This window comes from Schistocerca cancellata, chromosome 2 (genome assembly GCF_023864275.1).
Source record: "Schistocerca cancellata isolate TAMUIC-IGC-003103 chromosome 2, iqSchCanc2.1, whole genome shotgun sequence".
In the NCBI taxonomy this organism is placed as follows: Eukaryota; Metazoa; Arthropoda; class Insecta; order Orthoptera; family Acrididae; genus Schistocerca; species Schistocerca cancellata.
Window position 1 is genome coordinate 497821558 of NC_064627.1, and position 27072 is coordinate 497848629.

Consider the following 27072-nt stretch of genomic DNA (forward strand, 5'->3'; position numbering starts at 1 on the left):
TGAAGTGGATTGCGGTAGTCGTCGTGGGTTTGTGGACCACTGCGGCTGCAGCTGGGACAGAGCCTCTCCTTCGTTTCTAGGTCCCCAGTACATACAATACAATACAACCACGCATAAGGATGAAAATTTAATCGTCATATCTAACAGGGAAAGAAATTCCGAAGCATCTCCTTGGTAGCATTCGGTTAAAGTGTTCACGGTGTTACATTTTCCATTTTCGTCAGTGTGTTATTAATGAATCAATTAATAAATTAATTAATAATAAATTAATTAATTGATTCTTCCAATTTTAGGAGCTTGAAGCAAATCTGCTGTACAAGCTAACCACGGTGCAAGGCTCACTGGTGGACGACGAGACGGTGATCGAGGTGCTGAACGTGACCAAGAACACAGCGGCTGAGGTGCGCGAGAAGCTGACGGTGGCCGCAGAGACGGAGATCAAGATCAACACGGCTCGTGAGGAGTTCCGGCCAGTGGCGACGCGGGGCAGCGTACTCTATTTCCTGATCGTCGACATGGCCATGGTCAACTGCATGTACCAGACGTCCCTGGTGCAGTTCCTCGAGCGCTTCGACATCTCCATGCAGCGCTCTGAGAAGAGCCTCGCGACGTCCAAGCGGATAGCGTCCATCATAGAGTACATGACATTCGAACTGTTCCGGTACAAGTGCCGCGGCTTATACGAGGACCACAAGTTCATGTTCACCCTGCTGCTGTCGCTCAAGGTAGACATGGAGCGGGAGTACGTGTCGCACGAGGAGTTCAACACATTCATCAAAGGGGGTGCGGCGCTCGATCTGAATGCCGTGACTCCCAAACCCGTCCAGTGGATCACGGACATGGCGTGGCTCAACCTGGTGCAGTTGTCCAACCTTCGTCATTATCAGTACATCTTGCAACAGGTACGTCCTGCCGACACTAGAATCACCCTTACACCCGAACCTCCAGATGTCAGACACTCAGATCGCTACCGAACGTTGTACGTCGATAGTATATCAACCAAAACACCGATTTAGTTCGTGCTATGTTTTGTCATCCAGTAGAACACGCGTAAACGGTAACTAATAGTAACACCAGAACTAAGGGGTAACGAAGAGCATATCTGTGAGCAATGAATTCAAAGATCTCGCTTAGGTCAGTTAGTAGAGCCTTAGATTCTCGTACCAAAGGTGCCATGCTGAAACATCACTGGTTACACTTTTTTTAAACTATTTACCGCGCGGGATTAGCCGAGTGGTCTTAGGCGCTGCAGTCATGGACTGTGCGGCTGGTCCCGGCGGAGGTTCGAGTCCTCCCCCGGGCATGGGTGTGTGTGTTTGTCCTTAGGATAATTTAGGTTAAGTAGTGTGTAAGCTTAGGGACTGATGACCTTAGCAGTTAAGTCCCATAGGATTTCACACACATTTGAACATTTTTTTAACTGTTTACGCGTGAAACTGTTATATGCGAGAACATATTCCTGACATGTAGTAGGACTTTTCGGAATTTGTAGCAATGTTGTTTTGGTAGTTTACTTTCGTTTCGTTAGTTGAAAGTGACAAACACTTGTATAGAAAGGTGTGGTGTTCTGTCGGACATGCCTATACAAATGTACCCTTCAGGTTTGCTACTTTCAACTAACGAAGCAAAAGCGGACTGCCAAAAGAACATTGCTACAAACTCCGTAAAGTTCTTTTACTTACCAGAAAAATGTTCTCCCGTATAACAGTTCCACGCATAAACAGTTATAAAAAAAACTGTAACCAGTGGGGTTTCAACACGGACCCTTCGGAACGTGGATCTAACGCTCTACCATCTCACCTACGCGAGATCTTTGAATCAATTGCTCACAGATAGGCTTTTCGTACACTCCGTAGTTCTGGTGTTACTTTTAATTACCGTTTACGCATGTTCTACTAGACGACAGCACACAACGTGAACTAAATCGGAGTTTTGGTTGATACTCTTATCGACAGACAGAGTTTGGTACCTATATCAGTGTCTGACATCTGGAGGTTTGGGTGCTATTGAAACTGCTGTAGCTCCTCATTTGAAGTAATTCAACTTCTCTTCTGGTCCATTTTTGTTAACAAGCAGACATTCAGCTGTTGTTTATCTGTAGTATCATGGCTTATTTTGTGTGAGCTGGAGGGCATTTGCATCTGCATCTACATGACTGGTCTGCTGGCACTGCACCACCCTCAGACTATTCCCTATCGTTCCACACTCGAACAGCGCGCAGGAGACATGAACACTTAAATCTTTCCATATGTACTTTGATTTCTCTTATTTTATTACGACGATCATTTCTCCCTATGAAGGTTGGCGTCAACATAATGTTTTCACATTCTCAGGAGAAAATGGGTGGCTGAAATTTTGTGAAACTATTTCGCCATAACGAGAAACGCCTTTATTTTAATGATTGCTAGCCCAGCTCGCGTGTCATATCCGTGACATACTCTCCCCTATTTCGCGATAATACAAGACGAGCTCCACTTCTTTGGACTTTCTCATGTTCTCCGTCAATCCTTTCTGGTAAGGATTCCATACCCCACAGCAGTACTCTAGCAGAGGACGGACAAACGTAGTATAGGCAGTCTCTTTAGTGGACATGTTGCTTCTTCTAAGAGTTCTGCCAATAAAACGCAGTCTTTGGTTCGCCTTCCGCACAAAATTATCTAATGTGATTGCTCCAGTTTAACTTGTTCATAACTGTAATTGCTAGGTGTTTAGTTCATTTGAGAGACTTTAGATTTGTGTGATTCATTGTGTAACCGAAATTTAATGTATTCTTTTGGTATTCACGTGGATAACTTTAAACTTTTTCTTATTTAGAATCAATTGCGCACCATACAGATATCTCTTCTAAATCATTTTTCAATTAGTTTTGATCTTCTGACGACTTTACCAGACAAGACGGTGAACGACAGCATCATCTGCAAACAATTTAAGAGGTCTGCTCAGATGGCTCTTAAATCGTTTATATAGATATGCAACAGCAGAGGTCCTATAATACTTCCTTGGGGAACGCCAGATATCACTTCTGTTTTACTCGACGACTTTCCATCGATTACTACTAACAGTGACTCTGACACGAAATCGCGAATCCAGTTGCATAACTCAGACGATACTCCGAAGGTAAGCAATTTGATACTGTATATGCAAACCATCAGTCAAAGTAATAGGTCTCCACAATGCACAGATGGTGAAAATTATGACTACATCCGACATTTACATCTATACTCTGCAAACCATCTGATGGTGTGTGGCAGAGGACATTTCTGTAGCACCGCCACTTCCCCACTTCCCTGCTATCGCCGTGAATGATGTGCGGCAAGAATGATCTATACCAGTGATCGTCAAACCTTTTTGCTGGAGAGCCCATTGAGGGAATACACCTCGGGACGCATGTGTACCAATCTTATTATTAATTGTTAAGCTATCTGGTGAGCAAGATGTATGAGACAGGCGAAATTCCCTCAGACTTCAAGAAGAATATAATAATTCCAATCCCAAAGAAAGCAGGTGTTGACAGATGTGAAAATTACCGAACTATCAGCTTAATAAGTCACAGCTGCAAAATACTAACGTGAATTCTTTACAGACGAATGGAAAAAACTGATAGAAGCCGACCTCGGGGAAGATCAGTTTGGATTCCGTAGAAATGTTGGAACACGTGAGGCAATACTGACCCTTCGACTTATCTTAGAAGAAAGATTAAGGAAAGGCAAACCTACGTTTCTAGCATTTGTAGATTTAGAGAAAGCTTTTGACAATGTTGATTGGAATACTCTCTTTCAAATTCTGAAGGTGGCAGGGGTAAAATACAGGGAGCGAAAGGCTATTTACAATTTGTACAGAAAGCAGATGGCAGTTATAAGAGTCGAGGGGTATGAAAGGGAAGCAGTGGTTGGGAAGGGAGTGAGACAGGGTTGTAGCCTCCCCCCGATGTCATTCAATCTGTATATGGAGCACGCAATAAGGAGAACAAAAGAAAAGTTCGGAGTAGGTATTAAAATCCATGGAGAAGAAATAAAAACTTTGAGGTTCGCCGATGATATTGTAATTCTGCCAGAGACAGCAAAGGACTTGGAAGAGCAGTTGAACGGAATGGACAGTGTCTTGAAAGGAGGGTATAAGATTAACATTAACAAAAGCAAAACGAGGATAATGGAATGTTGTAGAATTAAGTCGAGTGAAGCTGAGGGAATCAGTTTAGGAGGTTGTTGTTGTTGTTGTGGTCTTCAGTCCGGAGACTGGTTTGATGCAGCTCTCCATGCTACTCTATCCTGTGCAAGCTTCTTCATCTCCTAGTACCTACTGCAGCCTACATCCTTCTGAATCTGCTTAGTGTATTCATCTCTTGGTCTCCCTCTACGATTTTTACCCTCCACGCTGCCCTACAGTACCAAATTGGTGATTCCTTCATGCCTCAGAAGATGTCCTACCAACTGATCCCTTCTTCTAGTCAAGTTGTGCCACAAATTTCTCTTCTCCCCAATTCTATTCAATACCTCCTCATTAGTTATGCGATCTACCCATCTAATCTTCAGCATTCTTCTGTAGCACCACATTTCGAAAGATTCTATTCTCTTCTTGTCTAAACTATTTATCGTCCATGTTTCACTTCCATACATGACTACACTCCATACAAATACTTTCAGAAACGACTTCCTAACACTTAAATCAATACTCGATGTTAACAAATTTCTCTTCTTCAGAAACGCTTTCCTTGCCATTGCCAGTCTACATTTTATATCCTCTCTACTTCGAACATCATCAGTTATTTTGCTCCCCAAATAGCAAAACTCCTTTACTACTTAAAGTGTCTCATTACCTAATCTAATTCCCTCGGCATCACCCGATTTAATTCGATTACATTCCATTATCCTCGTTTTGCTTTTGTTGATGTTCATCTTATACCTTCCTTTCAAGACACTGTCCATTCCGTTCAACTGCCCTTCCAAGTCCTTTGCTGTCTCTGACAGAATTACAATGTCATCGGCAAACCTCAAAGCTTTTATTTCTTCTCCATGGATTTTAATACCTACTCCGAACTTTTCTTTGGTTTCCTTCACTGCTTGCTCAATATACAGATTGAATAGCATTGGGGAGAGGCTACAACCCTGTCTCACTCCCTTCCCAACCACTGCTTCCCTTTCATACCCCTCGACTCTTATAACTGCCATCTGGTTTCTGTACAAATTGTAAATTGTCTTTCGCTCCCTGTATTTTACCCCTGCCACCTTCAGAATTTGAAAGAGAGTATTCCAGTCAACATTGTCAAAAGCTTTCTCTAAATCTACAAATGCTAGAAACGTAGATTTGCCTTTCCTTAATCTTTCTTCTAAGATAAGTCGTATGGTCAGTATTGCCTCACGTGTTCCAACATTTCTACGGAATCCAAACTGATCTTCCCCGAGGTCAGCTTCTACCAGTTTTTCCATTCGTCTGTAAGGAATTCACGTTAGTATTTTGCAGCTGTGACTTGTTAAACTGATAGTTCGGTAATTTTCACATCTGTCAACACCTGCTTTCTTTGGGATTGGAATTATTATATTCTTCTTGAAGTCTGAGGGTATTTCGCCTGTCTCATACATCTTGCTCGCCAGATGGTAGAGTTATGTCAGGACTGTCTCTCCCAAGGCCGTCAGTAGTTCTAATGGAATGTTGTCTACTCCTGGGGCCTTGTTTCAACTAAGGTCTTTCAGTCCTCTGTCAAACTCTTCACGCAGTATCATATCTCCCATTTCATCTTCATCTACCTCCTCTTCCATTTCCATAATATTGTCCTCAAGAGCATCGCCCCTGTATAGACCCTCTATATACTCCTTCCACCTTTCTGCTTTCCCTTCTTTGCTTAGAACTGGGTCTCCATCTGAGCTCTTGATATTCATGCAAGTGGTTCTCTTTTCTCCAAAGGTCTCTTTAATTTTCCTATAGGCCGTATCTATCTTACCCCTCGTGAGATAAGCCTCTACATCCTTACATTTGTCCTATAGCCATCCCTGCTTAGCCATTTTGCAGTTCCTGTCGATCTCATTTTTGAGACGTTTGTATTCCTTTTTGCCTGCTTCATTTACTGCGTTTTTATATTTTCTCCTTTCATCAATTAAATTCAATATTTCTTCTGTTACCCATGGATTTCTACTAGCCCACGTCTTTTCACCTACTTGATCCTCTGCTGCCTTCACTACTTCATCCCTCAGAGCTACCCATTCTTCTTCTACTGTATTTCTATCCCCCATTCCTGTCAATTGTTCCCTTATGCTCTCCCTGAAACTCTGTACAACCTCTGGTTTAGTCAGTTTATCCAGGTCCCATCTCCTTAAACTCCCACCTTTTTTCAGTTTCTTCAGTTTTAATCTAATGTTCATAACCAATAGATTGTGGTCTGAATCCACATCTGCCCCTGGAAATGTCTTACAATTTAAAACCTGGTTCCTAAATCTCCATTATATATTATTATATAATCTGTTTGAAACCTGTTAGTATCTCCAGGCTTCTTCCATGTATACAACCTTCTTTTATGATTATTGAGCCAAGTGTTAGCTATGATTAAGTCATGCTCTGTGCAAAATTCTACCAGACGGCTTCCTCTTTCATTTCTCGCCCCCAATCCATATTCACCCACTATGTTTCCTTCTCTCCCTTTTCCTACTCTCGAATTGCAGTCACCCATGACTATTAAAGTTTCGTCTCCCTTCACTATCTCAATAATTTCTTTTATCTCATCAACCATTTCATCAATTTCTTCATCATTTGCAGAGCTAGTTGGCATATATACTTGTACTACTGTAGTAGGCATGGGCTTCGTATCTATCTTGGCCACAATAATGCGTTCACTATGCTGTTTGTTTAGCTTACCCGCACTCCTATTTTTTTATTCATTATTAACCTACTCCTGCATTACCCCTATTTGATTTTGTATTTATAACCCTATATTCACCTGACCAAAAGTCTTGTTCCTCCTGCCACCGAACTTCACTGATTCCCACCATATCTAACTTTTACCTATCCATTTCCCTTTTTAAATTTTCTAACCTACCTGCCCGATTAAGGGATCTGACATTCCACGCTCCGATCCGTAGAACGCCAGTTTTCTTTCTCCTGACAACGAGGAGGTATTGAATAGAATTGGGGAGAAGAGGAGCTTGTGGCACAACTTGACTAGAAGAAAGGATCGGTTGGTAGGACATGTTCTGAGACATCGAGGGATCACCAATTTAGTATTGGAGGGCAGCGTGGAGGGTAAAAATTGTAGAGGGAGACCAAGAGATGAACACACAAAGCAGATTCATAAGGATGTAGGCTGCAGTAGGTACTGGGAGATGAAGAAGCTTGCACAGGATAAAGTAGCATGGAGAGCTGCATCAAACCAGTCTCAGGACTGAAGACCACAACAACAACAACAACAACAACAAGCTATACAAATCGGTAAGTTGCGAGCGTCCAGTAGATTAGTTGTGGCAAGGACGCGATAAGTTGGCAGCTGGCCCCCATGCAGTGATCATTAAAAATCGGTACCATTCAGACCACTTCAATTCAGCTGTTCCCTATTTCAGATCGTTGCAACCTCAGCGACCCCAAAGTCGTAGCACAGCTTTGCCTGACTACGTCTTGTGTTGTCAGTGTGAACGGATGGTTGATTGGTTAATAAAACTAACTCTACTTATGTTTCAAACTTTATTCAATATGAGACACTATGACATGTGATTTGACTGTCGCCGGCCGCGGTGGCCGAGCGGTTCTAGGCGCTTCAGTCTGGAACCGCGAGACTGCTACGGTCGCAGGTTCGAATACTGCCTCGGGAATGGGTGTGTGTGATGTCCTTAGGTTAGTGAGGTTTATGTTCTAGGGGACTGATGACCTCAGATGTTAAGTCCCATAGTGCTAGGAGCCATTTGAACTATTTGACTGTCAATATTCTTCTACTCATTGCACTGTATTATAAGATCTTTAATGTAATGTTCTTCGCTGCAAGTAAGTACCACATTTGAAGATGATCGTCTCTGTAACACGCATTCACAAATCCATGTTACTTCCGTCTCAAAATTCATACCGTAGCAGCTGATCGCTACGAGACGCTCGCACACGTGAGTTATCGGTACTGGAAGACAAAACAACAAACGTTTCCCACTTAACACAACAGTGGCCGCGCCACTTGACCCCTATACCCCTAAGTTAAGCGGCCAACTTTACTTTGCTCATGGACGAATTCATCAACTTCGATTAAAATTAAGCACATCTTAAAATCGTAACTGGCTGTGTAAGTATTTTTGTTACTAGGCATGAAAACTACATTTCTTAACGTTAATTGACGTTTTGGATTCGGCTGTTAGTTGTCAGATGCATACGGCTGAGAATCGCGGGCCACACGAATACTTGATTCGGGCCGCAAGCGGCCCGCGGGCCGCACTTTGTCGACCACTGCTCTATATGAACTCGAATTTCTCTAATTTTTACTTGCGTGGTGTTTCCACGAGATATACTTAAGATGAGGCAATACATTCGCTGACTCTCCTGGAACCGTGCGCTCTCTGAATTTAAACTGTAAACCATTCCGTGATGCACAAATGAGAATCTCCATGATATTTTCGCACTCAAACGAACCTGTGACGGAGCGCGCTCCTCCTGTTTGGATTTGCTCTGTTTCTTCTAGCTAACCTCTTTCGTGAATGGATAACATTTGCTTGAGGATTCATCCAATGAGTCTTAGTCCGGCATCTGCCTTTCATGAGATCAGTTCTATGTGGTTATTTCTCTTGCCTGGTCTTCTCGGTTTTTGGATTATGTCTAGTATCAGACATGGTGACCAACAAAAATACTGGAAGAACTCGAAATTTTATTCGAATAGACAAGGACGTTGATAAGCGTTTTGCAGTTCAATCTATCTGACGACATAATACACACTGAACAAGCCCGAGACAATTTTTAAGCCGAAGTATGTGATTTTGTGTTGGTTCATAGTTACAGCCCCTTGACAGAGCATTACAAAATCGAGCACAACAGATACTACTCAAATTGTAGTGTGTACAGAATATCTGTATTACGAAACAGCTGAAGACACCCGGTCGCCGTTGCAGGTATCTAACGGCTTACAGTGACACGAAAATTTTGTTTTCAGTACTTCATATAGTTTTTAATGTTTGAAATTTGGTCTATTTCTTGAGGTAATGTAACTCGCGGTGCGCAGATTACCCACATTGTATTCATCCAGTAAACTTAATTACTTAATATAAAACTTCAGACGTTTTAGAAACTTTTCCTAACCAATATCTCCCACAAAATAATGAAAGGAAGAAAGGGTATCGCTTACAGTAAGCAGTCAAATGAAAACGAGACAGATGGAAAAAGTACTGTTTATTATTTCAAAAGGAATCACCATAACTGTTAATACATTTATCCCACTGTGACACAAGACGGTCAGTGCCTCCATGGGAAAATGTTTGCGGTTACCAACAGAACCATGATTGTGCCCAGGCATGCACCTGTTCGTCCGAAACAAATCGACGCCTACCAGTGTCTTTTCTTCAGGACACCAAAAGTATGGAAATCATATGGGGAGAGACTGGGACTGTATGGAGGATGTGTAAGGGCTTCCCAGCGAAACTTCTGCAGTAACCTTGGCAACATGTGGGCGGGTTCACAGTTGCACGTCTGGGCATAATCATGGTTCCGTAGGTAACCGCAAACATTTTTCCATGAAGGTACTGACTGTCTTGCCTCACAGAGGGATAAATGAAATAACAGTTATGGCGATTACTGTTGAAGCAGTAGGCATTATATATACTTTACTTTTATCTATATTGTCTTCATTTGACTGCCTCCTATACAGTTCCACTGTTCCTGCAGTAAAATTTCAGGATCAGGCATGACGTTTTAATTTATTACTTCTTTACTACTAACTCTATTCGCAACACATTTTGCACATATACCACTGAATGTACCTGCAACATTAAATCATTGTAAAGAATTTGAGGTAGGGGGTTTGTGGTGACCAACCAACCAAAAAGACATGGTGCTTTAGATTTTCTCCAGGGCTCATTCATGATGTAACTTACACAACCCAGGGCATTAATCGTAAGAATAATCAAACTTAATGTACACTGAAGCGTCAATATATGTAAGTAGGCAGAATACGGCGCTGCGGTCGGCAACGCCTATATACGACAACAACTATCTGACGCACTTGTTAGATGGGTTATTGCTGCTACAATGGCAGGTTGTCAAGATTTAAGTGAGTTTGAACGTGTTGTTATAGTCGGCACACGAGCGAAGGATCACAGCATCTCCGAGATAGCGATAAAGTGGGGACTTTCCCGTACGACCATTTCATGATTGTGCCGTGAAAATCAGGAATCCGGTAAAACATCAAGTTTCCTACATCGCTGCAGCCAGAAAAAGCTCCTGCAAGAACGGGACCAATGACGACCGAAGAGAATCGTTCAACTTCACATAAGTGCAGCCCTTCCGCCTATTGCTGCAGATTTCAATGCTGGGCCATCAACAAGTGTCAGCGCGCGAACCATTCAACGAAACATCACCGATATGGACTTCGAATTTCGGAGGCGAAGGACCACTGGTGTGCCCTTGGTGACTGCACGATACAAAGCTTTATGCCTCATTTGGGCACGTCAACGCCGACATTGGACTGTTGATGACTGGAAACATGTTGCCTGGTCGGACGAGCCTCGTTTCAAATTGTATCGAGCGGATGGACGTGTATGGGTATGGAATCAATGGATCCTGCATGTCAGCAGGGTACTGTTCAAGCTGGTGGAGGCTCTGTAATGGTGTGGGGAGTGTGCAGTTGGAATGATATGGGACCGCAGCTATGTCTAGATACGACTGTGACACGTACGTAAGCATCCTGTCTGATCACCTGTATACATTAATGTACATTGCGCATACCGACGGACTTGGGAAATTCCAGCAGCACAATGCCACACTCCACACGTCCAGAATTGCTACAGAGTGGCTCTAAGTACACTCTTATGAGTTTAAACACATCCGCTGGCCACCAAACTCTCCAAACATGAACATCATTGATCACATGTGGGATACCTTGCAACGTGCTGTTCAGAAGAGATCTCCACCCCCTCGTACTCTTATGGATTTACGGACAGTCAAAAATGGTTCAAATGGCTCTGAGCATTATGGGACTTAACTTCTGAGGTCATCAGTCCCCTAGAACTTATAACTACTTAAACCTAACTAACCTAAGGACATCACACACACCCATTCCCGAGGCAGTATTCGAACCTGCGACCGTAGCGGTCGCGCGGTTCCAGACTGTAGCGCCTAGAACCGCTCGGCTACCCCGGTCGGCTTACGGACAGTCCTGGAGGATTCATGGTGTCAGTTCCATCCAGAACTACTTCAGACATTAGTCGAGTTCATGCCACGTCGTGTTCCGGCACTTCTGCAGGTGTACCAGTTTCTTTCGCCCTTCACTCTACCTCACAATAAACTCTCATGTTTACATATGACATTTAGCGAATACATAAATAAATTAACAGAATAACTCATAAACGCACAGCTATCTAATACGTGACCTTGCTTCTAAAACTGAATCTTAATCAATCAACAATACCTTCGAATACACATACAGCACAGTTACTAGACGCTAAATAAATAGGTGATGCGAATACAAACATACAGAATTCACTGAGATACATCGGCCTGTCTGTACACTCTCGACGCTCTGGTCCGAATGATGAAAATTTTTTATGTAGTCAGCGTCTCTCTTGGTGCAGACAATGCCTACTTCGTCACCACTTTCTGTACCCCTCACTATTTGTTTTTATTGATTTACATATAGGTGCTTCGGGTTCCTGTTAGTTACTGTGCCTTTGTTTTTGAGATGAGGATCAGTATGATTCAGTATATGATCAGTCGTAAGTTGTTGTTGCTTCAGAAGGCATATGAAATAAAATCACGAATTTTGAGGCCTAACTAGACCGCCCCAGTGCTCAATGATCACTTTCAAATTACAGTGTATGTAGAAATAACTCTAGGACGTTCAGACCCTTGTAGGTAGAACGTGGATAACATCGTCACATACATTAAAGAATGCGCCTGACGACATCCACCAGAGGCAGCAGGCCGATCGATTTGGAAAAAAGGGTGAGGGTGAGAGGAGCGGGTGTCATGCCTCCTAAAGAAATATAACACTAGAAACTTTTCTGTTTCGTCTGTCAATCCTGTCTGGCATGAATCCCATACTGATGACCAATTTTCAAGTAGTGGTCGACCTATACTTTTGTAAGCCACCTCCTTTCTTGGTACGGACTACATTTCCTGAGAATTCTTCCAGTGAATCTTGTCTAGCGTCTGTCTTTCCTGCGATTAGTTTTACGTGGTCGTTCTTCTTTAATTTCCTCTGTACGCACACTGCTAGATATTTTATGGAAATAACTCCTTCCAGTGATTGTGCAGCAATCATGTGTTTATACAATAACGGTCCTTTCTATAAACGTATACGCAATAACTTATATTCGTTTATCAAGACACAAAGGAATTAAAGATGTTAGCTGCGAGTGGACATTGATTTAAATCAGCGGGGAAAGCTGAAAATTTGTGTCAGTCCAGGATTCGAATTCGAAATGACGGACACCACATATATCATTAGGGCGACGATGGCCAGTGCTCCCTTGAGTGAAGATGTACACTACGCTCGATATCTTGCGGAAACCGGAGAAATGCAGCGAACAATGAGAATAATGGGCAAGAGGCACTATATCAATAGTGTGTGGATAAGTTGAATGTGTGGGAGGCGTACTAGGGTAATCAGTACAGCTGCGATGACCACGGTGACCGGATGCCGCAGTGGTCAGCGCATTTGTCTAATAAGCAGGAGACCCGGTCCAGCACAAGTTTTCAACTTTTCACATTGATTTAAATCAGTGCCAACTGGCAGATAATGTCTTTAATTCTCTTGTGTTTTGATTGATAGTGGCTGCAGGATCACAATGGTGGCTGTTCTTTCGGACTTGGCCGAAAGAACAGACACCACATACATGTTTGTTTACGTTGAGGGTCAGTTGACACTCGCTCACGAAGTGTCGATCCTCTCCGGTTGTTCTTACATTTCGCTAAAATTTTCTAGCGTTGCGATTTCTCTCTATACAACAGTATCATTTACAAAAAGCTTCTTGGAACCTCACAATGTTGTGCGCTATATCATTTATATATATTTTGAAACTTAATGGACCTGTAACACTACGTCAGATGGTTTCTCTCCACTTAGAATGACATACTGTATTCTGCTTGCTGGAAACTATTCAATCCAATCGCACAGTTGGTCTGTTAGGCAGGAACAAATGTTCACAGAACGCAATGTAGTGAAAGCAGTTTCTGTTTTGTAAGATACAAAAACAAATATGGAATCATTTACTCCACCCAACATTAAGGCTGTGAGCAAAAAGCTGTCAGAATATAGTAACATATTCACAATACAGTGGAGAGAGTGCGATACATATACGAAGTAATCAGAAACACATCGCTGTAGAACCAAATTCTGTTTTGAAAGAAATCAAAACAAATACTGAAGAACCGACAGCCCGTTTGCGGATTTTTTTTTTCTTTTATGATACTATCGTAACCGGTTTCCGCCTTCGAAGGCCATCTTCAGATGCTATGGGCGGCATTTGATGAAAACTTGTTCATAAAATGCCGTCCATAGCATCTGAAGATGACCCATGAAGGCCGAAACTGGTTATGATTGTATCATAAAGTGATTGTGTCGAAAATAGAAATTAATACCTTAAAATGTCGAACCCCTATACTAATTTCAGCACTGCTTCTCATAGCTCCATCGACAGCCTTCATACGGAACAAGGCACGCCTCTTGCCGTTCCCGACAGCCACCCCACGAATGGTCAATTTTTCGTGGACAAGCCTAGTCAGTCTATAGTCTGTTTAAGATTACTTGATAGTCGGCGTCTGTCACTTGGCGCTGCAGTGTTGCCACATCAGCAACCGCTGGGTTAAAGGCAATACGCAAACACGTATCGGATCACTTCACAAGTGCTCACATGCTGTTCATGCAATGCGGAGCAATGTTGGTAGCTGCTGCAATCAGGTATGGCGGGAACGCGAGATGCTCTGACCACAGTTGATTTTAAATGACCAATGACTGAACAGCAGTAGACAAAGCATTTTTACACTCTGCATCCGAGAAAATGGCGGTCAGTAACCTGTGGCAGAACTATTAATCACGCTCGCTTTGCTCACCGCGATTAAAGTTGATCTGTACGAGCAAACTCAAGACAGAACAAAATTAAGTTTCAGCGCTAAAAGTGGACTGCAACTTCTCGCTTTTGCTACGTGAGCTCATGCGATATACACCGATGGGCAGTCCTGGGTGGAACTCTTTCACAGGTTATGGGCGACACGAGCAGATTCCAAAAGAAAGAATAATGATAGGAAGAAAAATAAGAGCAAATGAAGTCAGTACGACGATGAAAATGATGCATCAAAAGACTAAAAATACAAAAATTACACAGAGAACAATTAATTGAAAATTATAATTTCATTCATTTTGGTAAAGATTTAAAAAAGAATAAAAATGTTACTATCTGGTGATACTCGCACCCGCATCCTTTTCCACCTAGACTGAAACTCTAACAACACTACCACAACAAAGGGCAAAAATTAATTATGATTTGTAGTGTTGATCACGCTGCTGAATTTTGCATTTTCGGGCAACAACAAAGTTATATTATGTGGCTGGTGTCATTAGAGCACAGTTAATAAAGTCATTTCATGAAATAATGGATAAACTAGGCACTCATCTTTTCGTGTTTCCCACGCTGGTCTCGTTGTAAACTCATGGCTCAATCGTCGAAAATCTAGGTAGTGATGATTCCAAGCTCGGATGCAAAGAGGCTTAGGTGTTATTCAGCGATATTCAAAAGTTTTATAGATGTGTTTCATAAACCATTCTTGAAGATTAAACTTTCGCAAGTTAGCACAATGGTGATGTAAAAAAGTAATCAGCACTCCGAATTTAAGTTACACTTCTTTTTTATTACTTTTGTTGCAATATCACGTAACTCACAAAACATCACTTCACAATATAAAACATACATGAAAATATCTTCCTCACTGTTGAAGTTCACATTTTATAAACTGACTACAATTTGCGTCTTTCCAACATGACGACCAAGACTTGACTCTCTAATAACCGCCCAAAAATCAGAGTTACAAGTACGACAAAGATCATAGTGACAAAAGAAAGAATACATATAAGAATAATATCATTGCAACATAAACATATCGATGTATCAAAGTACCTCTACATTAATGAAATCAAATCTGAATGTTGTCTCAGAAATATGTTAACTACTTTACAGAAACACAGTAGAATATTGCTGGTATCGAGAGGCTGAGGTGAGGTGCCGTAATGGTTACGTAATTCAAGTACCATTACAAGAATTACCACTGCTCCAAGGAGAACCTTAAAATTATGTTCTTATATTGATATATCTACATAACCACTTGCAACGATCATTTTCCGCCGTCAAAAAGTTCGGTTTTACACCATGTAGTATGAAGTTTACCTACTGTAGGCCGATCTCTGTGATGATAACTGAATATGAATCGCGTCTTACGCGAAAGGATCCAGTAGTCTTTGGCTAGTGGTGTGTAACAAATGTGCATAGCTCATTACCATCGTTTTGTGTATGTGAATGTGTGTGTGTGTGTGTGTGTGTGTGTGTGTGTGTGTGTGTGGTGTGTGTGTGTCTGTCTGTGTGTGGGAGAGAGAGAGAGGGAGAGAGAGTGAGAGATGAAATGCGAAATAAAAGGGCCGGACTCAGGATTCGAGATCAAACTACAACAAGAACAAAAGGCAGACAAGGCATTGGAAGTTAACTGATCATTTGTTGTGGCAGTTTGGCAACGGCGAACCGTTCAGCTGTGGTTGAGCGCTCTGATTGGAGGAAGACACTTCCAACACGTGAAGTGTCAACTATCAAGTAATTTAAATCAGACTATAGCCAACATCGTCAAAGCTTTCTCCCCCGAATAATAGGGAGCGTCCTGCACCTGCAAGTGAACATGCGTGCCCACACGCACACGCACGCACACACACACATATACATGGTGGTGTTTGACGTGCAGGTGGCTGTGAACGAGAAAGCTTGGCGAGCGTGGTACGATAAGGAGGCACCCGAGGAGGAGGTGATGCCAGACGGTTACGAGTCGCTGGACGTGTTCCGGCGGCTGATGCTGGTGCGCGCGTGGTGCCCGGACCGCACGCTGGCGCAGTCGCGCAAGTACGTGGCTGCGTCACTGGGGCAGCGCTACGCGGACCCGGTGGTGACGGTGATGGAGCCGATGCTGGAGGAGTCTCGCGCGCTCACGCCGCTGGTGTGCCTGCTGAGCATGGGCAGCGACCCCACGCCGCTCATCGAGGGGCTGGCCCGCCGCCTCGAGGTGCCTTGCAGCGCCATCTCCATGGGGCAGGGCCAGGAGGTGCACGCCAGGAAGCTGCTCACCGCCAGCATGCAGCAGGTCACACCTCACTGCCCTTGCTTTTCTTCACGCTGTTAACCGCCGCAGTACTAAGGGGGGAGGGGTATACTTTATTCCGACCTTTCGAAAATACCGTAATCTAGTCAGTTACTTTATATTTCAAGATTATGAAAAATGTATTATTTTTAATGATTTCTTCTACCAGATTCCATATATGATTTAATTTTTTCATTACACTTAACCAAAAATGTAATTCTCGGTAGCAGACGCCATTTTCCTCCGTGAATGCATTCAGTATTTCCATGTTCAGTGTGTTACTTACACATCAGCATCTCCTTAAAATGTACGATGACAGTAAAAGTCAACAACAATGAACGAAATTTGTTTTTTTTGTAAGTTTTTGTGGTAATCATAAGGTCCACATTACACGTTATTGATAGTCAGTTGATACTGCTGAGAGTGTGCTAAAAGAATTTTCAGAGTCTGAAACCTACTTGCACATCAGTACCTCTTACACTGAAGCGCCAAAGAAACTAGTATAGGCATGTATATTCAAATACATAGATACGTGAACAGGTAGAATACGGCTCTGCGGTCGAAGACAAGTGTCTCCTGCAGTTAGATCGGTTACTGCTGCTACAATGGCAGGTTGTCAAGATTTAAGTGAGTTTGAACGTGGTGTTATAGTCGATGCATGAGTGATGGGACACAGCATCTCTGAGGTAGCTATGAAGTGGGGACTTTCCCATATGACCATTTCACGAGTGTACCGTAAATATCAGGAATCCGGTAAAACATCAAATCTCCGACATCGCCGCGGCCGGAAAAAGGTCCTGCAAGAACGGGATCAACGACGACTGAAGAGAATCGTTCACCGTGCAATTCTCCTGCAAACTTCCGCAGATTTCAACGCTGGGCCATCAACAAGTCTCAGCGTACAAACCATTCAATGAAACATCATCGATATGGCCCTTCGGAGACTAAGGCCCACTCGTGTGCCCTTGATGACTGCACGACACAAAGCTTTACGCCTTGTGTGGGCCCGTCAACACCTACATTGGACTGTTGATGACTGGAAACATGTTGTCTGGTCGGACGAGTCTCGTTTTAAATTGTATCGAGCCGATGGACGTGTACAGGTATGGAGACAACCTCATGAATCCATGGACCCTGCATGTCAACAGGAGACTATTCAAGCTGGTGGAGGCTCTATAATGGTGTGGGGTGTGTACAGTTGGAGTGATATGGTACACCTGATACGTCTAGATACGAATCTGACAGGTGACACGTACGTAAGCATCCTTTCTGATCACCTGCATCCATTCATATCCATTCGGCATTCCGACGGACTTGGGCAATTCCAGCAGGACAATGCGACACTCCACACGTCCAGAATTGCTACAGAGTGGCTCCAGGTACATTAAACACTTCTGCTGGCCACCAAGCTCCCCATCGATTATTGAGCATATCTAGGTTACCTTGGAACGTGCTGTTCAGAAGAGATCTCCACGCCCTCGTACTTTTACGGAATTATGGACAGCCCTGCAGGATTCATGGTGTCAATTCCCTCCAGCAGTACTTCAGACTTTAGTCAAGTCCATGCCACGTCGTGTTGCGGCACTTCTGCGTGCTTACAGAGGCCGTACACGATATTAGGCAGGTGTACAAGTTTCTTTGGCTCTTCAGTGTAAAAAGGTATGTTGTTAATATAATTCAACAGCAACTAATGAATTCTGCTTTTTTTAATTTTTTTGGTCGGGCACAAAGTACCTCCCACGTTCCCTCCTTGGTAATGCGTGTTACGGAAAATGCCTTAATATTGCTAGGGTTAAGGTGCGTTTATATGGGCCATATTTTACGGTATATTTGGCTCCAATAGCGTTGCCGTCAACATTTCTGCGTTGTGAGTGCAATAGACGGCATTTTTGCTGTATGGCTGGGCAATCTCGCTGACGTTGCAGGGAGTTGCTGATGTATTGCCGAGGGGTTGTCGATGTTGTACCCAAGGGTGATGGTGATGATGATGATTGGATTGTGGGGCGCTCAACTGTGCGGTCATCAGTGCCCATACAAAGTCCCAATTTGTACACAGTCCGTTCAAGCTGTTGTCATGAATGATGATGATGATGATAACACAAACACCCAGTCCCCGGGGAAGAAAATCCCCAATCCAGCCGGGAATCGAACCAGGACCTAGTGAACGAGAGGCAGCAACGCCAGCCACTAGACCACGAGCTGCGGACCCCAGGGATGGAGAATATTTCGTACTGCAAGGCAATATCTATCTCTCTCCTGTTTATAAATGCTTTCCTCTCGCTCTCAGCTCTTACTTCTCTCACCGACAGCGGTACTGACACACATATGGTTACGGTTACTACAAGCCACACCACAAGTTGGGAAACGGGGCCAAATTTCTAGTAGTTTACTGTCGAGTTGAAATTTTCACAAATGTTTTATTCGTATCTTACAGAAACTAGCAGTACGGCAATAAAGTGCCTTTTAAACACGCCGCTAACGGCAATCAAGTAATTTATAGCAATACAACAATCTAAATTTTTTTTTTAAACACAGAAACTAGCAGTACGGCAATAAACAACCTTTTAAAACACGCCACTAACGGCAATCAAGTAATTTATAGCAATACAACAGTTTAAAATTTAAAAAAAATAAAAAACAGAAGCTAGCAGTACGGCAATAAACTACCTTTTAAAACACGCCGCTAACGCCAATCAAAGTAATTTATAGCAATACAACAATTTTAAAAAATTTAAAGAACATTAGTAAACAGGCTACTAAAGTAAATACAGAACTTTGTTAATAAAGTACGGTGAGGTAGTGAAGCTACCAACACCGCCATTAAAAAAATTAAACAGGTCTCAGCAAACACACGATTAATGGCAATAAAAGGAATTTACAAACTTGGAGGAATTAAAAAAATTTTAAACATAAGTGTCCTAGAATATCATTAGAATACAACAGATATGACGGACCCGTGTAAGGTGGCCACAAATCACCCACTCAGGGATGCTCAGGGTAGACAGAATACTGACCAATTTAAATACGCCCATAAACAACATTGCCACTCTTAGGCTGGTCACTGCACCGACTTTTAGCCAGAGAAAACTTGTTATAAGATGGCTTAACTTGCTGACAGAATTAGAGCTAACCTCGTGCAAGGAAACATTACACCACACAGTCCTGAATGAGTGACCACATGATCAACCAACAAGAAGCATGAATTTACTCATAACCCACGACAGAATAGCGAAACAATTAAACTGCCAAAACTACACCTCCCATCGGACAGTAACGAGAGGAGGAGGAAAGATCACAGTCTTCAATTACACTGGTGCCGGGGACAGGAAACCCGGTCGCCGGAGGCCACAAGGCAGAAGAGACGCTGGTTACACAAAATTATTACTTAATGACTAAACCTTCCACGAACTTAACTTGCAATTATGCTCAAACAGGCAGTACACGACCTCCGATGGCAAGGATCCACACATCCGACCGCGCACGCGTCGCCAGCGTACCCAAGACGCCACAGTCACGCGACAACACGCTCTGTCACCGGAGTTCACGTCTTCTCTGCAACGTTGACGGGTGGTGACCGCTCCTTCATGTTAGGTGTCTCCTTTTAAACTCCAGTGTTGAAACGGAGGATTTAAAGAAGCTTGTTAACGTCCCACCAAGGCTAAATGAACAGCAACTACTCGTGGGGCGATTCTGTATACAACCAACACACGGGGAGCTCTTCTGTCAACTCGACCCGCTCGTTACACACAACCGACATAAATCACGTGGCGACTCGGTACAACCGACCACACCTGCTTCGCGTTGGAGAGCCACACTGCCCTCCCGTATCCACCACACTCTGCACACAACCCCCCCCCCCCCCACCCTACTTCCGCGCCACCACACGAGGTTGCAACCGGTCAAAGAATCTCACTTCCTCCATAGCAGTTTCCTGGAAGCAAAAACGCAGATATCGATAGCAGAGGGAAAAGACAACCAAGCAGCCACTTAATGACAGGCGACATATCAAACAAACATGTTCAAAATGGCTCTGAGCACTATGGGACTCAACATCTTAGGTCATAAGTCCCCTAGAACTTAGAACTACGTAAACCTAACTAACCTAAGGACATTACACACACCCATGCCCGAGGCAGGATTCGAACCTGCGGCCGTAGCAGTCCCGCGGTTCCGGACTGCAGCGCCAGAACCGCTAGACCACCGCGGCCGGCAAAACAAACATGTCAGAGGAAGAAAAGGAAAACCAATGCAAGCTAAACACAAGGTGTAGCACAAGTCGCTACATGGCTCAGGTATAGTTATGTGTCTAAGCGAAAACAATATCGTTCCGCTTTCGTTCGAAAGTTTGTGCTCGTACATACAGCCACATACAGTGGTCAAAATATCTGTTGCATGTAGCTTTATTGTCAATACTGGACGTAATAGGAAACATAACTTATTTAGTACTGTCAGTTTCAGTCATAAGAAAAAAAATTATGATAAACACATTTTCACATGGTAAATGCAAATAAATAAATAAAACCATACAAAATAGTCCACTGCAACCACAGCCTTCTCACTGTCATCTTGCATGACACATCGTTTATGAACCAACTAAACCCCCCCCCCCCTCCCCTCGTGAATGGAAATACTTTTGAAAGCGGTTAGGCACACACCTCACCACATTGTCCAGATAGCCTGTGGAATTCGTCCCATTCCTCCAGAGCGGCCCCTATGATGTCCTGTAATGTCTCAGGTGTGACAGGACAATTGCAAACCGCTCGTTTCAGCACGGCCCATGTATTCCCAATGCAGTTTGGATCTGGAGAATATGGACGCCATTCCATCCAACTGAATCTATGGTGCAGAAGATTGTGTTGCTGGACTTGTGTGTTGCCGTCCATCAACGTGTATCGCGCTCCAATATGTTTACCAAATGGAGCCACAATGCGTGCAACGATATCGTCCCGATACATCGCACCAGTCATTCCCCCATGTATTGCTTTAAGGGGTATCGTATGGCCTTACATGATTCCACCGCAAAAAAATTACTGAACCACATTGATAAGGGGAGGCGGTCGACGATGCATTGTGGTTTAAACGTTGTCCGCGTTGCCTCCATATACGAATATCGGTGTTGACAGGGTCTCATAAAAAAAGATAGTTGTGTCCCACTGCTGCTTAATCCACCAAGAGTGGGCTCAGGCCCATGAGACAAGAGCCTTCAGCAAACACAGCAAAGAAAATGAGCCTTGAGAGCTCTTCTGGCACGTAATCCCTGCTCATTGAGACTACATCGTATTGTTCAAATAACTTACGGGCTTGCTGCCGGGTGACGTCGTCGAGCACCGCCGATATTTCGACAGGAGCACACCCTGCCATTCTCAAGGCACAAATGCAAGGGAGGAAAAATGTACAAGCAAATTTAATACCTCGGTTCATAGAGGAAAAACAAGGAAGACACCACACACAGAACAAGTGTCAACACAACCAAAGATAACCAACATCAGAAATATCGATGGTTACTATTAACCAACAGGTGAGGTAGCACTAATTCTGTCCCTCTGTTTTTTGATGAGAGACAGAGCCGGATTCCAAGCAGCATTTAAATAAAATCCACCATCTCTGTTTATAAGGTTGCTTGATAGTCTGATTTCAACAGCTTCCTTAAAAAACACTATCCCAATAGCCTGAAGTGCAAGCCAGAATATCCGTGTTGTTGTATTCCATAGGATGACCGGTGTCAAGGCAATGTTCTGCAATAGCGGATTTGCTCGGCTGTTGTAAGCGTGTATGACGCTTATGTTCAATACACCGGTCTTCCACGGTCCTGATTGTCTGACCAATATATGACATGCCACAACTGCAAGGAATACGATAGACCCCAGCCTTACGCAAACCAAGATCATCTTTTACGGACGCCAACAGGGCCTTAATTTTAGAAGGTGGTCGAAAAACACATTTCACATCATGTTTCCGCAAAATACGGCCATTCCTGTTGGAAATGCTTCCTGCGTAAGGCAAAAAGGCCGTAGACTTAGGTGCCACTTCGTTGTTATCGTCACTCACCCGTTGCACAGAAGGCTGATGGCGCAACGCACGTTTGATCTGCCTCTCACTATAACCATTCTGACGAAAGGTGACTTCGAGATGTGCTAGCTCAGCCGCCAAACTTTCAGGGTCTGAGATAACATGGGCCCTGTGGACCAAGGTGCGAAGTACTTCTTCACGCTGAGCTGGATGATGACAACTATCAGCTCGCAGATACAAGTCAGTGTGGGTGGGCTTCCTATAAACAGAATGTCCCAACGTACCATCAGTCATGCTTTTGACCAACACATCAAGGAAGGGAAGGCATCCATTCTTTTCCACTTCCATAGTGAACTGAATATTCGGGTGGATTGAATTCAGATGTTCCAAAAACCGGTTTAAATTCTCACTACCATGAGGTCACACAACAAAAGTATCGTCTACATTTCTGAGAAAACACGCAGGTTTCAAGGTCGCTGACTCCAATGCACGTTCCTCGAAGTCCTCCATAAACAAATTGGCCACAATATGTGACAACGGGCTTCCCATTGCAACTCCATCAGTCTGTTCGTAGTACTGACCATTTAATAAAAAGTAAGTGGAAGTCAGCACATGTCGAAACAAATTTGTTAACTCGACACCAAACTTAACCCCAACTAGCTGCAACGAATCGGAGAGAGGAACGCGAGTGAAAAGAGAAACCATATCAAAACTGACTAAAATATCAGAGTCATTCAAACGCAATCCCTGCAATCGACGTAAGAAATCTGCAGAGTTCTTAATGTGGTGTTCACACCTAATACTAGTGGGCTCAACAAACTAGCAAGATGTTTAGCCACACGATATGTCGGAGCACCAATATTATAAACAATAGGCCTCAACGGGACAGCCTCTTTATGGACCTTAGGGAGGCCATATAATCTAGGTGGTACAGCACAGTAAGAATTAAGACTCTTGATAGTCTCCTGTGGCAAGTTATTTGAACATTCGATTCGCCGGGAAAAGTTAAGGTCTTACGTCGTATTGTTTTGACACGTGCACTCATGTAGCTGTTTGGAACTGCCGCTGTATACGTGTATCATTGTGTTGGTGGTTTCTGCTTGCTGTTATATGCAGACATTTGTCCTGCACACTTGTTTTTCTTTCGCGGGCACTTCTGTGGCGGTCCTCAATTGATACTGTCTATAGAAACTTGTTCCAGATTCCAGGGACGTCACTTAGACTCAAGCGTAGATTCGCTGCGATGTCTACCTGTCTCATACCCCGCTCCATTAGAGTGACTGTATGGAGCATCTGATCGCAGTTTATTGTTGTGGGAGACGTCCTGAAGCAACAGAACTCTAGTAATGAGACAGAGCACAAATACTGCAATATGTTGTCTATAAGTTCGGAATATAAACATAAAATCTGAATAAAAATGTATTCTTACTTAACCTTACGTTATTGAAATCATTCAATCCTTCTACCGAAGCATTGTAACTTCTGGTACTGAGAGGCTTAGTGGTGAACAGTGCACCTTAGTGATGCGGTAGATTTAGAGTTCCCAGACGTGTGGCCTTAACCGAACATGTCCGGGTTTTTATGGTCGTGTCCGGCCAAATATATACAAGTACGGCCTGTCTAGCTTTTCTTAGGCTTTTTTTGGTGATGAAGTAAAGAACGCACAAGCTAATGACGTAAGCCCGAAAAATAAGTATAAGGCGGAATAAGAAGATATACTACAGGGATATACGAGGTAATCAAAAACGGTCTGAAAAGCTTGTAAGGGCGTTACAGGGTAGCTTGTGCTGTTGTGAGCGCAAATTCAAGAGGCCCGCTGGATACAATTAGTGTCAGTTGTTTTCATAGCATAGATCACGAGTGGGCAGCCACCTGAGATTACCCATCTCATTGCCGTATTTCGTTTACCTTGTTCTTTCTTAACATTACTAAATAATTGGTATCTGTTACAGACGTATTAGAACACAGCAGCTGTTGAAACTGGAGGTAATTTATAATGAAATAGGCGCAACAACTTGTTTTTATAACATGATAACATTTAAAGATGTCTGGTAACCCATCTCCGTATGTTCATATTCATTTACGTGCCGTGAACATTCTTTTTTTTTATTTACTAATGTCGGTAAAGGATTTTGTGGCACAAACTAAGACGGCTAATGTAAAACGTAGCAAGAATGTACACTCAAAAATGCGTGCTTTGAGGAATAATTTGTTGGCGTGACTTGTCGGGAAATCAGTATAATTCAAATGGGTGCGGTAATCCTACAATGATGTCACGGACGCTATACTTTTGACTTTATGCGCTAGGATCGCTGCTGTCGCGTCTCATGACGAGGCGGCCCGCGAGCTTGCAACGACCTCGGCTAACTTCAATGTTAATAACTCGAAAACGGCGCAACTTACCGAATTTTTATTAACAATTGTTTCTCAGCACAATCTACCCCGCATCACCCTCACAAGCTTGTGAGACTCACAGACTGTTTCTGACTACCCTGTATAGACTACCACAGCTATTCTTATGTCTGTGTCATGTGTTACACAATGTCACAATAACGCTAAGCGCAGAGCGACTGTGGCAAATTGGAATGTGCCAATCAGCCGGTGGAGACCCGTCCCGACACGCTCGCGGGTCGCTGCTATTCGTGTAGGGATGAGGGTTAGCTCGGAAGAATACTGAGCAATTAAGAATACCAGAGCCGAATTCAGGATTTTGGTCTCTGGGGGAGAAGGTCTGCAATCATAAAAATGTTGTATCATAGAGACAAAAAAGTTTTCATGAGTGAACAACGTTATTTTCTTAATCTTTTCTGCTATCTGTCTGTCTATTGACTTTGACCAATATCTATCGAGGTCAGCTAAGGGGATGAGCAATATTGGAAATCGTGTTTCGACATTGTGGTAAAATTCTGGGACAGGTGTGTATCCGGCATCAGTTCATGAGTTAAATTTTCTGAAGCATTACGTTTATTACAAAAATAAAATAAAACCGCGTCCACAGCACTATTTCTGTTGTTGTTTCTAACTTTACTCCTTGTGTGATGTAAAACTAGGATGGCTTAACACTAGCTCGAATTCGTCCATCTTGTAGCAAAAGCATAGCCCCGTTGAAACGCTTTCTGGTCCATATTTTATTGCCACAGACAAAGCTCGTCAACATTGCTGCATTGAGAGTGCAATAGACGGTTGTAGCAATATTAGGTATGGCAATAGCCATATGGTTTGCCTGGGCAATATTAGTGATATTGCAGATAGTTGCCGAAATATTCCCGAGGGCACTTGTATTCCTCAAAGAGTAGAAGTATTTCTGATTATTGTTACATGTCTCTTCTGGTGGTTGCGTCATTGTGTCGCGCCGACAGCACTGTCAAGTTAAATGTTGAGATCTGTTACCGGAGATGGACACGTTTAAGTCAAGGTGGGAAATGTTTAAGCAGTTATATAGAGGTGTATATTATTTTTTTTATATAAAGCTTAATTAGAAGATGTAAATTAGACAATTTTTCACGTTAAGCAAAAGTAATTTTACGGGACGAGATGTGACCTTATGTAAATCGTGTGAATAGCAATTGTTAGAGTGGATACCAACATGCGGGATAACTTACAGGCGACATTACAGTACACATAAAGTTTTCGTCATATTCGTACTGAAGCAACAGAAATGAAATGTGACTTCTCTGGAATAAATAGACTTATGTAAATGGTTGAATCATCAACTTGCTGGGTCTGATCTGTTTGTTAGTGTTGTTCCACATGAAAAAGATGAAGTTATCTTCTAATTAACCCAACATTGCTAAACTTTTGAAATTGGTACCAATTCGTGGTTCCTGCCAATCTGATATTTATTGTCATTATAGGGCGTAAAACAGGACATTTTATAGACTGCTTAATTTTGTATGTGACATACCATAGGAGACTTTAAAATTGTCCCACACATATGGTTTTTTATGGACAGATCCTTACCAGACAAGTATGAGGTCAGTTATATAATAAAAATGCCCTTAGGAATCTCAAATGTTAATGCAAATCCCAGTACTGGTAATCAAATAAACAACAGCAACAAACATTTTTCTGTTTCCCATAAAAATATTCAGTCAATAACAAACAAAGTTTTAGATTAGATTAGATTAGTTTAGTACTTGTGCCATAGATCATGAATATGACACTTCGTAAAGATGTGGACTAGTCAGGTTAACAAAAGGTGTCTATACAAGATATTACATTAGACAAAATATTACATGACATTCAACATTTGTGTGTGTGTGTGTGTGTGTGTGTGTGTGTGTGTGTGTGTGTGTGTGTGTGTGTGTGTGGAGGTTGGGAAATTACCCACTTACTACACTCCTGGAAATGGAAAAAAGAACACATTGACACCGGTGTGTCAGACCCACCATACTTGCTCCGGACACTGCGAGAGGGCTGTACAAGCAATGATCACACGCACGGCACAGCGGACACACCAGGAACCGCGGTGTTGGCCGTCGAATGGCGCTAGCTGCACAGCATTTGTGCACCGCCGCCGTCAGTGTCAGCCAGTTTGCCGTGGCATACGGAGCTCCATCGCAGTCT

At 43.0% G+C, this 27072-nt stretch overlaps 1 protein-coding gene across 1 annotated transcript in view; it reads left to right on the plus strand.

The window, feature by feature from the left end:
- LOC126155690 (dynein axonemal heavy chain 8-like) overlaps positions 1-27072 on the plus strand; it is a 622476-nt gene that overhangs the window by 449574 nt on the left and 145830 nt on the right. The window contains exons 36-37 of the mRNA XM_049916245.1: positions 294-902; positions 16108-16500. Of these exons, the coding sequence (XP_049772202.1) occupies positions 294-902; positions 16108-16500 (1002 nt within the window). The remainder of the gene's footprint in view (positions 1-293; positions 903-16107; positions 16501-27072) is intronic.